The sequence below is a fragment of the Phyllostomus discolor genome, chromosome 14, assembly GCF_004126475.2.
Source record: "Phyllostomus discolor isolate MPI-MPIP mPhyDis1 chromosome 14, mPhyDis1.pri.v3, whole genome shotgun sequence".
Lineage (NCBI taxonomy): Eukaryota > Metazoa > Chordata > Mammalia > Chiroptera > Phyllostomidae > Phyllostomus > Phyllostomus discolor.
This window is the reverse complement of record NC_040916.2, coordinates 20,282,379-20,295,323: the sequence shown is the minus strand read 5'-3', so window position 1 is coordinate 20,295,323 and position 12,945 is coordinate 20,282,379. Positions and strand designations below refer to the sequence as shown.

At 50.3% G+C, this 12,945-nt stretch overlaps 1 protein-coding gene across 1 annotated transcript in view; it reads left to right on the top strand.

Moving 5' to 3' along the window:
- Positions 1-12,945, top strand: part of PAPPA2 (pappalysin 2) — a 183,004-nt gene that overhangs the window by 51,928 nt on the left and 118,131 nt on the right. The window contains 1 exon segment of the mRNA XM_028530897.2: positions 11,654-11,799. Within this exon segment, the coding sequence (XP_028386698.1) occupies positions 11,654-11,799 (146 nt within the window).

Genomic DNA, 12,945 nt, shown 5'->3' with positions numbered 1-12,945 from the left:
TGCTTCTTATTCTCTATTCTGATCCAGAGCTATTTTTTGCTCTTTCATTTTCTATCTTTTCTCCTGACTGCCCTTCTCTTCCTTAGGCCTACCTTGAAGGGTCGCTGTGACCGTGTCGTTTGGGGACAGAGTTGGGGGGGGGGCGATTATTTGTGAATTATTGTCCAGGGACGAGCTCTTTTCTTCTGAGTTGAAGTATCTCGGCCTCACCCAGGGGCCTTGCCCAGGGCTAGGGAGCGGTAAGTTCCCCAAAGATGATTTCGAAAGAAAACTCAGTGTATGGCATCAGGCACACTGGTGTCCCTCACAGCGAAGGGGGACCCCACTTGGCTTTTGCAGGACTGCCCCGATCTCAGACCTTCCATTCTGTTGTTTTATGAAGTACCTTTGCTCTGTAAAACCGCATCTTGGTTTTGGGTTGGAAAATATGCTCACCGTCCTCATGAGAAATAAACATAAATATGTGCCCCAAACAAAATACCTGTTGAAAAGAGAACATTCTTTGGGTATTTTACATACTCCTCTTGGAAAAGGCCAACATGGCGGGGGGCGGGGGGAGAAAGAGAAAGAACTGAGTGGCAGGAAGGCGGAGGCGGTGGGTAGAGACTTGGCGGGTCCCATCAGCCCCGACAGAAGCTTCCCAGGAAGGACTGAGCCCGCATTTTCATTGGCAGGCCGCAGCCGGGCGATTAGAGCCATTAGTGAAGGCATCGTTTTGAGTTTTCTTTGGCCTGGTCTTCCCTATTATTTAGGGAAAAAGAATTGCGCATTCTCAAGGAAGAGAAAAGAGGGAATGCCAGCCAAACCGAACCCCCTTCATGGCCCGCCACGTGTGGGTGGACTGGCTTCAGGGCAGGGGGTCGCCGAGAATTCCTAGCCCCTCTAAACTCCCAGGTGCCAACTGGATCTGATCGGCACTCTTGGATTTTGTTGTTTTTCTCTTTCTAGTTAAAAAGTAATCGGAACTTTGTGAACTTTCCTCTAATAAATTCCACAGCAGCCTTTTTCTGTGAGGCAAGGAAGCCTTTTTAGGATGTCTGTCTGCTGAGGAGCAGGGGGCCCTGATCTGGGACACCCCACCTTTCTAGTGTAAAAATAAACTTGGGTTGTAGGGAAGGTGTTTGTGTGTGTGTGTGTGTGTGTGTGTGTGTGTGTGCATCCAGGGGACACAAGTGAAGAATGCTGCTTGCCGAAACAATTTCGTTAATAGTTCCCTGAGCTGGAAATGCTGACTTTCTTTTCAAGTCAAGGGTGAGGTTAAGCAGATGACCATCCAGCTTTGTCCGCAGCTTTTCAGAGTATCTTTGGGAGCAATACCAGGTGAACAAATGAAGATGCACTCACTCGGTCCTTCCTCTTACATCTCTGTTTTCCTTTCCTAGTTGTTGTTGGCGGACCCATCCTTCTGCTCCTACTACCGGAGTAGAGTTAGGCTAACAGAGACTCAGTGCCCCAGACTCTGCCGCAGGAGCTGTGCGCTCAGAGGCACCGCCCACCTCACCTGCCCCTGCCGAGTCTGCGGCGCTCACCTCACCCAGGTGTGCCGGCCTTTTAGCTGTGAGGCTGCTGCTGTTACAGCGTCTGCAAATTTGCGTGGCATGGGGTGAATATGATCATTGAGGCCTCATTTGCCCTTTGAATGCTTTAAAAGCAGAATTTTCTTCTCAAGTAAATCATTCTCCTTGTAAGTTTTCAAGCAGTAAATGCAAGTCGTGAGTTCTGTCTCTGTGCCTTTGGCCCCACTGACTCCTTGCCATAGCCGTTGAAAACCAGCCTGATTGCGAGTTGAAACCAGTTTGTGAAACTGAATTCCATTGTTTTTGAAATAGGCACTATTTAAAAAACAAAAAGTGTGCCATTTTCAAATATGTCTGAGGAATAACAATTGTTTTCTTTTTATGTACTTGGTGTTTTGTCACGAGCTTTGTATACATCATTTCATTTAACCTGCATAGCAATTTTAGGAGGTAGGCACTGACATTGCCCTCCCGTCTCAGCTCATGTTTGTGTTCACTTGTTCAACGGTCACGGTCACTTGTCAGCTCGTGAGCCACGCTTAGCTACGTGACCTAATGCCCCCAACGATACGAGAAAATGGCAAAGCCCGCATCAACCCGGGTCATCTTAGTTCAGAGCTGCACTCCTTATTTCTACTTCGGCTGTCCCCTAGGAATTTAAACAGATTTTAGTTTAATTTAGTGCAGGAGCTGTCAGAGCATCTACTAATCTGTATTTGGAATAAAGAAGAGAGTATACTCCACTCTTCCCCCACCCTTTTACCACGGAATGTACACGCTCTTCCCTTTCATGAAGAGCATTTGAGGAGTCGCCGTTTCTCATCAAGTTCAGTCTAATCTGAGTCGCCCTCGCCATCCCACTGGTCTCTCGGGCTTGTCGGTGATGACAGTGGCGTGCGGGGGTCGCCCCCCCCTGCACCGAGAGGAGTCCCCGGGAGGTCTGAGTGACCTCGCGCACATCTGCAGCCGGGTCGGCGCAGACGTCCGCATCGGTCCCAGCTCGCCACGCGGCTCCGGCACCAAACGGCAACTCGCCTGCGTAACCAAACTTAGATAACATTATGAGGCAGAGAGATTTCATGCTCCCAGAATGTCCTTTCCATTCCATGCCCCAGTGGGAGAAGACTCCCCTTCTCCGGGCCGTGCCCAAGCCGTCCTTCCTGCTACAGACACGCCCCCGAATGAGACGGGACAGTCTCACCCAAAAGAATAAAAAAGCTGAGAAAGGCATGACTGTTCATGTTTCACAGTTTAAATGACAATAATGGCAGAGGATACTTGTTGAGCGAAATACATGTGTGTGTGTGTTAGAAAAAATGACGAAATACCAGCAGCTCAGGAACCTGTGTGCCTATGACTCTGTGACCGTCTGAATTCGGAATCACGCACTAGAGGCTGCTGTGGTGTAGGATAGAAGTCAGCAAACTTGTTTTGGTACAGGGCTGGACAGTAAAGACATTAAGCTTTCAGTCCACTATATATGATCTTCCTTGCATTGTTTCTGCCTTCTTCTTCCTCCTCCTTTCCTTTCTCTTCTTTCTTACAACTCTTTAAAAATGCCAAAACCATTCTTAATTCATAGACCAGACAAAAGCAGGCGGAGGCAGAATGCGGCCTGCGGTGTCGAGGTGTCAGTCCAAGACCTGGAGCGCACGTGCACTCGGGTGCACACACACACACACACACACACACACCTGTTGGAGAGCGTCGGTGGTGAAGGGGTAATGTGGAGAGTGCTGGGGCGGCAGGAGAGGTGGCTGAGCTCTCGGCTGCCCAGGGGAAGGGAAGTCCAGCTGGAACAGACTATCCCCGGTAAATACAAGGAGACCACAAGAGCGTGAGTCATTGCTAGGCCGTAGCCTGACTGTGAGCGCGCAGCCAACACAGGATCCTCAGCTAGCTTCAAAGCCTCGCTGTCAGGGCCGGAGAGGGAGAGACGGAGGACAGGAAGCATGCTCTCTAGACAGAGCACTGGGCCTGTCCTCCTCCAGAGGAAGCATAACAGGGCGGTTGAAGGGCATGCCCTCTGGCCCGCTCTCAGAGGAGAGGAGAGGAGAGGGTGGGGGCCGAGCCAGAAGGCGTGAGTGGAGAGGGAGGCCGAGGAGGGCGCCGCTGTGGGCATGGGCAGCATTCTTTTTTTCTCAGCTGCAACAACTCTTGCAACTTTCAGATGGACAGGAATGGTGGCAGCTTTCTAGAAGCCAAGTTTCCAAGTGATAATGTAAGAGACAAAGAACACTTCTCCCGTCAAACGCCTCTTCGTCAGGAGGTGCACGCGTGGGATCTCCAGGTGGAGTCTCTGGGCTCCACGAAGGGGAGAAGGTGGCCCCGGGAGCCCCACCTGTGGAGGCAGGGCGGCCGGTGAGCCCTGCGGCAGGACCAGGCAGCTCCTGGGGGAGCCGTGAGCACCGACCGCAGGGCCAGGAGCCTCGGTGCACTCGGATCTTTCTCTCTGGAAACTCCTTATAACCGGAGAGATTTGTCTTTGGAGTTTCTGAGTCTATTTTTTATTTTTTATTTTTATTTTTTTAAAGATTTTATTTATTTATTTTTAGAGAGAGAAGGGAGGGAGATAGAGAGAGAGAAACGTGAATGTGCGGTTGCTGGGGGTCATGACCTGCAACCCAGGCATATGTCCTGACTGGGAATCGAACCTGCGACACTTTGGTTCGCAGCCCGTGCTCAATCCACTGAGCTACGCCAGCCAGGGCTTCTGAGTCTATTTTTTAAATGCTTATTTTATTATCTGGCTGTCCCTTGCACCTAATCGTTTTGTCAAAAGGAGTCAAATACGGACGCAGAAATGGCCGTTCTCCATGTGCATGAACTGCGTGTATGTCCCCCAGTGGAATTTGTTCGAATTCCTCTCAGGGGCTCAGTACCGAGAAAGATTCCGTCCACCATCAGAGGCGGCACTGCACCATGTCCAAGGGGGGGGGGGCTCTGGACCCCAGCTGCCGTTCTCTGCCCATCACAGCCTGATGCCCCCATGCCAGCTGGGAGGGCACGGGGCAGGGAAGGCCGTGCCTGGCTTCACCGAATCTGTGGTTGGGACCCGCTTTTGAACATGGACGGTTAGCAGAGGACTCCCAGAAAAAGAGCATTCTACACAGAAATGAATACTCATGTGCTTTCATGGAACCAGGGGAGAGAGTAATGCAGGGGCAGAGCTATGGGCGAGAGCTTTGAGGCTTTGGGGAAACAATGTAAAAGAAATAGTGGCCAGAAGTGGAGCCAGACAGGTGGCAGGGGGACAGATCATGAGGGGCTTTGAAAGGTCATTAAGGCCTTTAGGTTTTGTCCCAGATGCCTAGGCCACCATTAAACTGTTACAAGCGTGTGAGTGGCTTGCTCAGATTTCCTTCAGGAAGGTGGAAGCAGACAGAGGAAGTCTGGAGACAGGCTGGCCACTGAGGTTTTGCTTAGGAAGCCATGAGAGAAGGTATGCTGGCTTAAAGCAATGGCAGGGAGGCCTGCGATTGTAGGAATACTCAGGAATACTCAGTAGAGAATTTACTGGAGTTGGTGACTGATTGGACGGGGCATTGAGGGGGGGGGCAGTTTCACATAACTCCCTTCTGGAGCACTGGACACAGAGTAATGGTGAAGCTCATGCCCGTGATGGGGAAACACAAGCGCGGTGGAAATGAGAAGGGAGGGTGGGCTGAATTCAAGGTCTCTGCTAGGGCGTGATGCTCAGCAGACGGTTGGGTGTGCTTGCCTGGAGCTCAGGAGACAAGTGTGAACTCGAGACGCATTTTGGAGCCACCGCTGCAGGGGAAGCTGCAGGAGCGGACACGGCCCCCTGGGAGAGCACAGAGGATGATGAGTGAGGAAGCAGAGGACGGGCCCGGGGAAAGCAGTGCTCGAGAGAAGAGAAGGGGAGCGAGAGAAGGGCCCGTGAGAGGTTATGGGAAAGGGCGTCGTAGGTAGGAGACGAACCAGGAGAATGTCCACGTGCTGAGGCCAAGGGAAGAGGAAGCTGCAGGAGGAAAGTGGTCAGCGATGCCAGACGCCTCGGGGAGGCCAGGGGAGTGAGCGCAGGAAGCTGTGCTGGATGGACGCACAGCTCGGAGAGTCTCAGCGACCTCGCCCTGGACGGCTTTGCAGAATGCTCAGGGTGGACGAGGAGCCTCAAGTTTGTATATATATAATTTAAGCATACATGCAATTTATTATCATATCCAGTATCCCATGTATAAATCCCACGTCTAGGAACAACCCTGCTAGTGTACTTGGAAAGCATGACTAACAACACTGGTTCTCTTGGAAGTAGAAGTTACAATGACCAGACATCAAAGAAGGTAAGCTGGGGGGCGTTTCCTCAGGAAGCCCAGCAAGGCAGTGCCCCTGCATCTCCCTAGTAAGGGGTCTCCTGTCCCCAGTTCTCCCACAGTGCCATCTCACACCTTCCGGTCTTCTCAGATTTCCCTGCCCAGCACCTCACTGCCCAGGCTGCAAGATCCCCTCCCCTTCTGTTTGATGGGAAGGCAGCCTAGGGATGCCCTCTCTCAGACACTGCCGTCAGCCCTCAAAGCCAAGCCGTCTGTTTGTGCTCTCTCCTCCCGCCCCTCCCCTTCTGTTGCAGAGGCACATGCTCCTCTGTCTTCCAGGAGGTTCTGGGGAAGCAGTGCCTGTGGCAGAAATTCTGGGATTTGTGATTTCCTGAGGGTTTCTTTTAGCAGAAAGGGGAGAGGGGAACTGGATAAGGCAGCACAAGGGGACAAGCAAGCCTGTGGTCTCAGCTGGTGTCTAGCAGGGAGCTCCGGAGCCAGAATGCGCCCCGCATGGGGCCCCAGCGTGGGGCAGAGGGCTGGCTTGTGCAGCCTTCCCTCGGTCAGGTATTACCACCTGGGAGTGCCTCTGGGAGGCATGCTCTCCAGTGAGGCGGCTCCTGTTCATCCAAAGGGAATTCTGCAAAGGAAGCAGCCAGCAGCGAGCTGGTGGTTTCCGGCACTCACAGCAGCTGGGGTGGGGGTACCTGCCTGCGTGGGGCAGCGCCCCCACCTGTGCGAGCTGGGTCTCTCCTGATGGTTTCTGCTTTGATTTCTCTTAATTATCTCTGCCTCTCTTGTCATTTTTCTTGGAATAATAATAGACCTAGATAATTTTTAATGGCTTCTGGTATGAATATTATATACTCTCAATTTATCTTGCCAGTTCCATTTTAAAGGAAATTTGTATTATTTATATTTTACCATTATCTTCTCTATTATACTATACTATTTAAAATAATATACTATGCTGTTATACTATCATGTTATTATATATTTTTTGCTATTATACTCTTCTTGTTGGTGCCTATTTACAACTTATACAAACATCTTAAGAGAAGTATCTAGAGGTAGAACACCTACTGCTGGCACGTATTGCCTAAGCGGGCTTACGTGTTACGGTTACGTATTGTAGTCCATCGTGTTCCAGACTGGACTGAATGACAGTGACTCAGACATGGGGGCTAATTTCAGGCTGGGCGATCACTGTGGGCCTCTCAGAAGAAGTGAGACAGAAAACGGGCCTTGAATGTCGGGTACAGTGTTGTTCATTGTACACGTAAGGGGAGAACTACTTAAGCAAAGCAGGGAGCCCCGCTCCCTTGAAAAAACAACCAATCAACCGATCAACCTCAAAACCAAAAAAATCAAAGGCGTGCATGACATCAGTGTCCAAATCAGTTTAGCTCAATCAGCGGCATCGTGGTGCTAAGCCAAGCCTGCAGGGTAGGCCGGGGCCTGGCTTAAGAGTCTTTGAGTAGCAATTTCAGGCACTTTATTGTGGCCACAGGGAACCAAGAGTGAATAGAGATATACCAGTTTTGATGTTTCACAGAGGGGACTGGAGTGGACATGATATTAGAGGAAGAAAAATAAGACATTTTAGTACCCGACACATGAAGAGGTCCTGAGGGAGAACTCCATCCCACAGAGTTTCTCCCGGCCGCTGCAGATGAGAATAAGTTGTCCTGGACACAGTCTTGCTGTTCTGGCAGAAAGGGGGTGGCGGTTCCCTCTAGTGGAGAATGCCCCGAGCCCTTCTTCCAAATGGCTTTTATTGGGGTTGGTGTGTGTAGGGGTATACAGCAAGCACACATAGCTCATGAATGAATGTCAAAAGGCTGTAGTCTTACAAAAACAGGTATTATCTATAGATAACAATTGAAGGAGCACAGAGAGTTGTCATAGGTCAGGGTCTGTTAGTCATGCTGATGCCAGAGGGTCTTTAAGATGTGTTTCATGAGATAAGGAGTTTACTCTTTATGCCTTGAACTGAAACATCCAGTTTATATCAACAGGGTTATGTTAGGCAGGGTGGGTTTCAGAGGACAAAATGTACATTCTTTCTCAGGCCAGAATTGCCCCTGGGAGCCATTCATTCCCATATAATGGCTGCATCTGCCTCTGGCATTACTTTCAGGTGGAGTCAGGCAAGGGTAGCAAAGTAGCCAAGAGATTAGGAGACCTTTTACAGGTAGAATGAGGACTCAGGTTAGGACAAAGCCGAGGAGTGAGGGTCTTTCTGCCCCTTCTCTGTAGTCCCCTAAGTCCTTCCCTGACAGTCCCTTTGCAACTGTGCCTGTCTTAGGTGGTTCGTCCCTTGAGAAATCTTACCCATCATTGACTAACCAGTCATCTGCCCGGGCCAAGCAGGCGGAAGTGAGGGAGGCGGGGGCTGTGCTCCTGCCAGGAGGATAGGTCTGTCTCCTTAGTGGCTCATGGCCCCAAGGCCTGTTCACTCAGCCCTGGCTTTGGGACCGTTTTGTCCATTAATGAGGCAACAGTCCCTGAAACCAGGCAGGACCGCTCCCAACCAGGTCCTATTCCACGTATTGACAGTGGGAAGGGAAAAATAGGGGTATATTTTGAAGATTTTTTGAAAGAAGATTCTATAGAGGTTGTAGACTATTTGGATGCTTAGGTACCTGGCTGTGGTTTAAAGCTGAGCAACTAGTAGAATTTTAGAATGAACAGAAAAGAAAATTAAATTAGACTGGAGCTCTCAGTTGGGTGGGGAGATTAAACCCATGGGGTAGATGACCCGGAGGCCTGAACTGATGCAGGCTGCATTTGTCCCATGGGCTGCCATACCAAAGTGCCACACACAGCAGGCTTAAATGACAGAAACTCGCTGTCTCACAGTTCTGGAGGCTGGAGGGCCGAGGTCCAGGTGTCTGTGAGGCTGGTCCCTCCCGTGGGCGAGGGGGGAGGCTTCTGCTCCAGGCCTCTCTCCTGGCTTCTGATGGCTTCTGGCCTTTCCTGGCTCGTAGCTGGCACCCTGCTGGTGTGTTCATATCACCCCCCTCCGTGCATGTCCCTCTATGTCCGAACTTCCACCTGTTACAAGGGCCCAGTCACAGTGGACCAGGGCCCGCCCTGGTGCCCATCTTCACTCGGTCATCTGCACGGAGCCTGCTTCTCAGGGAGGTTGAGTACCCAGGCACTGGGATTGTACACGTCAAAGATGAAACCCAGGTTGCAGCGGGATTAGGGGGTGGTAGGTGCATGGAAAAAAGAAGTGAGTGGGAGGTGAGGAAATTATTGTTTCAAAAATTTTGGATTGGAAAGGAAGAAGGAAAAAGAGGGTATTAACTGTGATTTTCTCAGCAACCTCATCCACAGGAAAGGGAATAGAAATAGGTAAGGGAGTAAATGTTTGAGTGTGTGTGTGTGAGAGAGAGAGACAGAGATCTCTTGATGCATGGCCTTGGTTTTATCCTCCAAAAAGGAGGTGTGATCATTTACTTAGAGTCCAGGGAGTGAGAGATGGGGGTTGGTGGGGGAGGACAGGCAAGGGAAGACTGGTGAAGATGTCAAATTCCTGGAAAGGAGATGACCATTGGCTGATAAAGGTACCAACAGATAAGACTAATGAGTTACATCAGATCAGGAATGTTGAAAAGTCAATCTGAGCAAGGGCGACAGTGCAAATGGAGTATGAAGGTCGTGGAGGTAAAGAGGTCAGAAACAGGACTGTGTTTTCAGTGGGTGTTTCACAGAAACACTGAAGTTTCCTCGGGTGGCAGGAGCTGGGGGAGGGGCGGACTGTGAGCCAGGCAGGGTGTACAGGGAGCAACCCGGAGCTGGGGGATGAAGGGAAGTGGGAAGTGTGTGGTGATGCAGCGAGGGCCGTGGGCCTGACAGCAGGAGGGATTGGACACAAGGAGAAACACAACTGAGTTTCTGGACCTGCTCTGGGCAGACAGAGACGCCAGGAACACACAGATAGCCCAAATAAATCGCACCAGGGCCAGGGGGATCTGGGAAAATGAGGGCGGGGAAAAGAGAGGGAACCGTTAGGTTAACAGCTCCTAATTTTCTTGGGAACTCTGGAGTAGAAACAGGGGAGGGTATGACTTTTCTCCTGTGGTACCTGAGCTGTGTGTTGGCTCAGTTTCTGGTTCTTGCTGCTCTTTTCTTTTTTCCCTCCCCTCCCCTCCCTTCCCCTCCCCTCCCCCCTCCCCTCCTCTCCCCTCTCCCTTAATTTATCTTCTTCTCTTCTGTAACTTTCCTCCCCTCCCCTCCCCTCCCCTCCCCCCCTTCCCCTTCTTCCCCTTTTTTTCCCATCTGCCCCCTTTGCTCCTTTCTTCTGGCCTGTTGAAACATTATTTGGTGCCATCACAGCTCCAAACCATCAATTTGTTAATGCAGGAAACTAATTATTTTTTAATAAAAGAGAAAGAGAAACAGGATATGACTAATGTTCAGGGAAAACCACGTGACAGTCCAAAAAACAGTGTCTCCAGGAAAGCAGCAGAAGGAATACCCCTCCAATCAATCACATCTGACATCACCTCATGGAAGTGGATGATTTTGGGGGGCTGAGAACTGTTCTTCCAAGATATTATAACTCAGTGAGAAAGAGTGTTTTTCCAGTCCATTTTCTCCTAAGCATCTCTGCTGGTTCTAAAGCAAGGTCATTTTTGTTTCTTTACTTTTATTTTCCCTGTTGGTCCTGGTCCAAAGGATACAGAAATGGTCTTTGGGATCTCTGTTCCTTGGGCACTCCTTGCCATTGCGCCCCACATGTGAATGGGGTCAATGGCATCAACAGTGTGGTCGGGAGACCAAGCAGGCGAGAGGAGGAGGGCCATGCTAGTCTAGTGGGAGCCTCTGGTGTGGGAGGTCTCATCGTCTGCAGCTCATCTGCTGGGATAGCGACTATGAAGCGCGATCCAGCGCAGGCTGAGTGAACTGTCGGTCCAGTTGAGGCTGTGGTGAGCACATTCCCCTCTTTGGCGTGGCAGACCGTGGTTTTACTCTCCCTCCTTCAAAGAGCTTGTCAGTGAGCGTGGCAGGCTTTCTTCGCTTATGGTGAAGTTTTATGTTTCCCTGATGCCAGGCAGATGAAGGTATTTGATGATATATGAGCTTATGAAGAGATCGGATGTGTGTTTCCCTGTTTTTCTTTTTTTTTAATGGGCCATGGGGCATGTGTTAATAGACCGTTGATTCTGTGTGTAAACATAATATTGCCTCGTGCTTTGAAGACCACCAATGAAGATACTTGGTATCAGAAGGTAGTTAGAGTAGGGGTAGAGTTTCCATGGGTTAAGGGACTAGAAAGATAAAAATATATATGTAATTAATATTCCTTGCGGGAGCTTTGTGGCGTCCTCTCCTACCTATCACTCATCTCTTTTTTCCCTCTTTTACTTTCCTTCGTAGCTGCTATTTCCCCTTTAAACAGTAATGCCTGGAAACAAGCATGCCCTGGAATAAAGATTCAGTTGGTTGTCCCGCCACAATGCTGGTTGCACAGTGGGATGGGAAGAGCCAGGGACCGAAAGGCAGAAGGCCCTCTCCGGCACCACCTGGGGGTCCTTCTTGGGGCACAGAACTGGGCATCTCATTGGGTTTATCTTGAAGAAATTATCTGGGTGTGGAGTGGGGACTTGAACATGAGGTCACACACTGAGGGCTCGTGTAAATATTCTAATGCTAACAAGGCGGGGCATCACTGACCTTGGAATAATATCCCCAATGTGAACTGGTACCTTTTTTGTGGACTTCCTGATCATCCGGTCCCTGCCTCTCTGTGTCCCTGAAGGCAGCGCCGGGGGTGCCAGAGCCTGCGTGCCGCAGTGCTGCTCCCCCCACGCGTGGACCCCGTGTGACCCTCTGCCCTCTCCCCCCACCCAGGGCCTACATGAGCGTGAAGGAGCTGAAGGAGGCGCTGCAGCTCAACGGCACGCACTTCCTCAACGTCTACTTCGCCAGCTCGGTGCGGGACGACCTTGCAGGGGCCGCCACCTGGCCTTGGGACAAGGATGCTGTCAGCCACCTGGGTAAGTGCCGTGTAGACCAGGTATGGTTGCAAACAGGAGGAGGTCCAAAGAGAGTTTGCGAAAGTGAGTTTGGGGGGAAAAAGAACGAGAAAACGTACATTTTACTCAGTGAGTTAGCTCTTTTGGCTGAGGATGGCTTTTGGGCGGATCTGTCCACATGTTTCAGAGCAGACAGGTGAGAGGCATTAGCGCAAAGGGCGGGAGGTGCGCGGATCTTCCAGACCAAGCCGGGAATCGAGATGTAAATACAGCGATGACGTGGGACGCGATCCGTTTTACGTCTGGGAGGCGTAACCCTATTAACCCAAAGGAATGAAGACAGAAGGAGGTGATCTAAATAAGAGAAAAAGTAAATAAAACAGAAAGTAAATTAGAAAGCATGAACAGAGCCAGAAAGTTTTTGGGGGGAGGGAAGCGGAAAGGACTGATGAGCCCCTAGAAGGACGTGTGCGTGAAAACGTAGGAGAGGGGACTGTGGGACCGCTGCGGGGCGTGAACGGGGGACGTTCTTCCACGCACTGCAGACACTGCTAGGCGATGAGTACTCTCCACCAATGTCGTTGAAGGAACTGGACTTCCACGGGCAAAAGAAAATGAATCTTCATGCCAATCTCACACCTTGTACAAAAGGGAACTCAAAACAGACCATGGATTTTTAAATATAAGAAACAAAACCATAGAACTTTCAGAAGAAACGTAGGAGCACGTCTCCAGGGCAGGCCTGCACGGAGAGGAAACTTATCCATGCACCAACAGCATAGTCCGCATAAATAATAACTGATGAATTGACCTTCATCAGAATTTAAAACTTTTTCTCTGAGAAAGACTGTTAAGACCAACAAACATTAGACTTGGAAGAAATAGTTGCAAACCACACATCTCACAAAGGACTTGTATCTAGAATATATAAAGAACTCTCAAAACTCAATGGCAAAACAAACATTCCAGCTAGAAAATGGACAAGAACAGGAACAAACCTTTTATGAAAGAGGACACACAGGTGGGACATAAACACAGGAGCAGATGTTCCATGTCGTTAGCCACTGGGGAAATTTAAATGAAAACCACATGAGTTATAACTAAACACTTGCCAGGACAGGGCACGGCACAGGGAGTGCGGTTGGCGGTGTGACATGCTGGCATGCT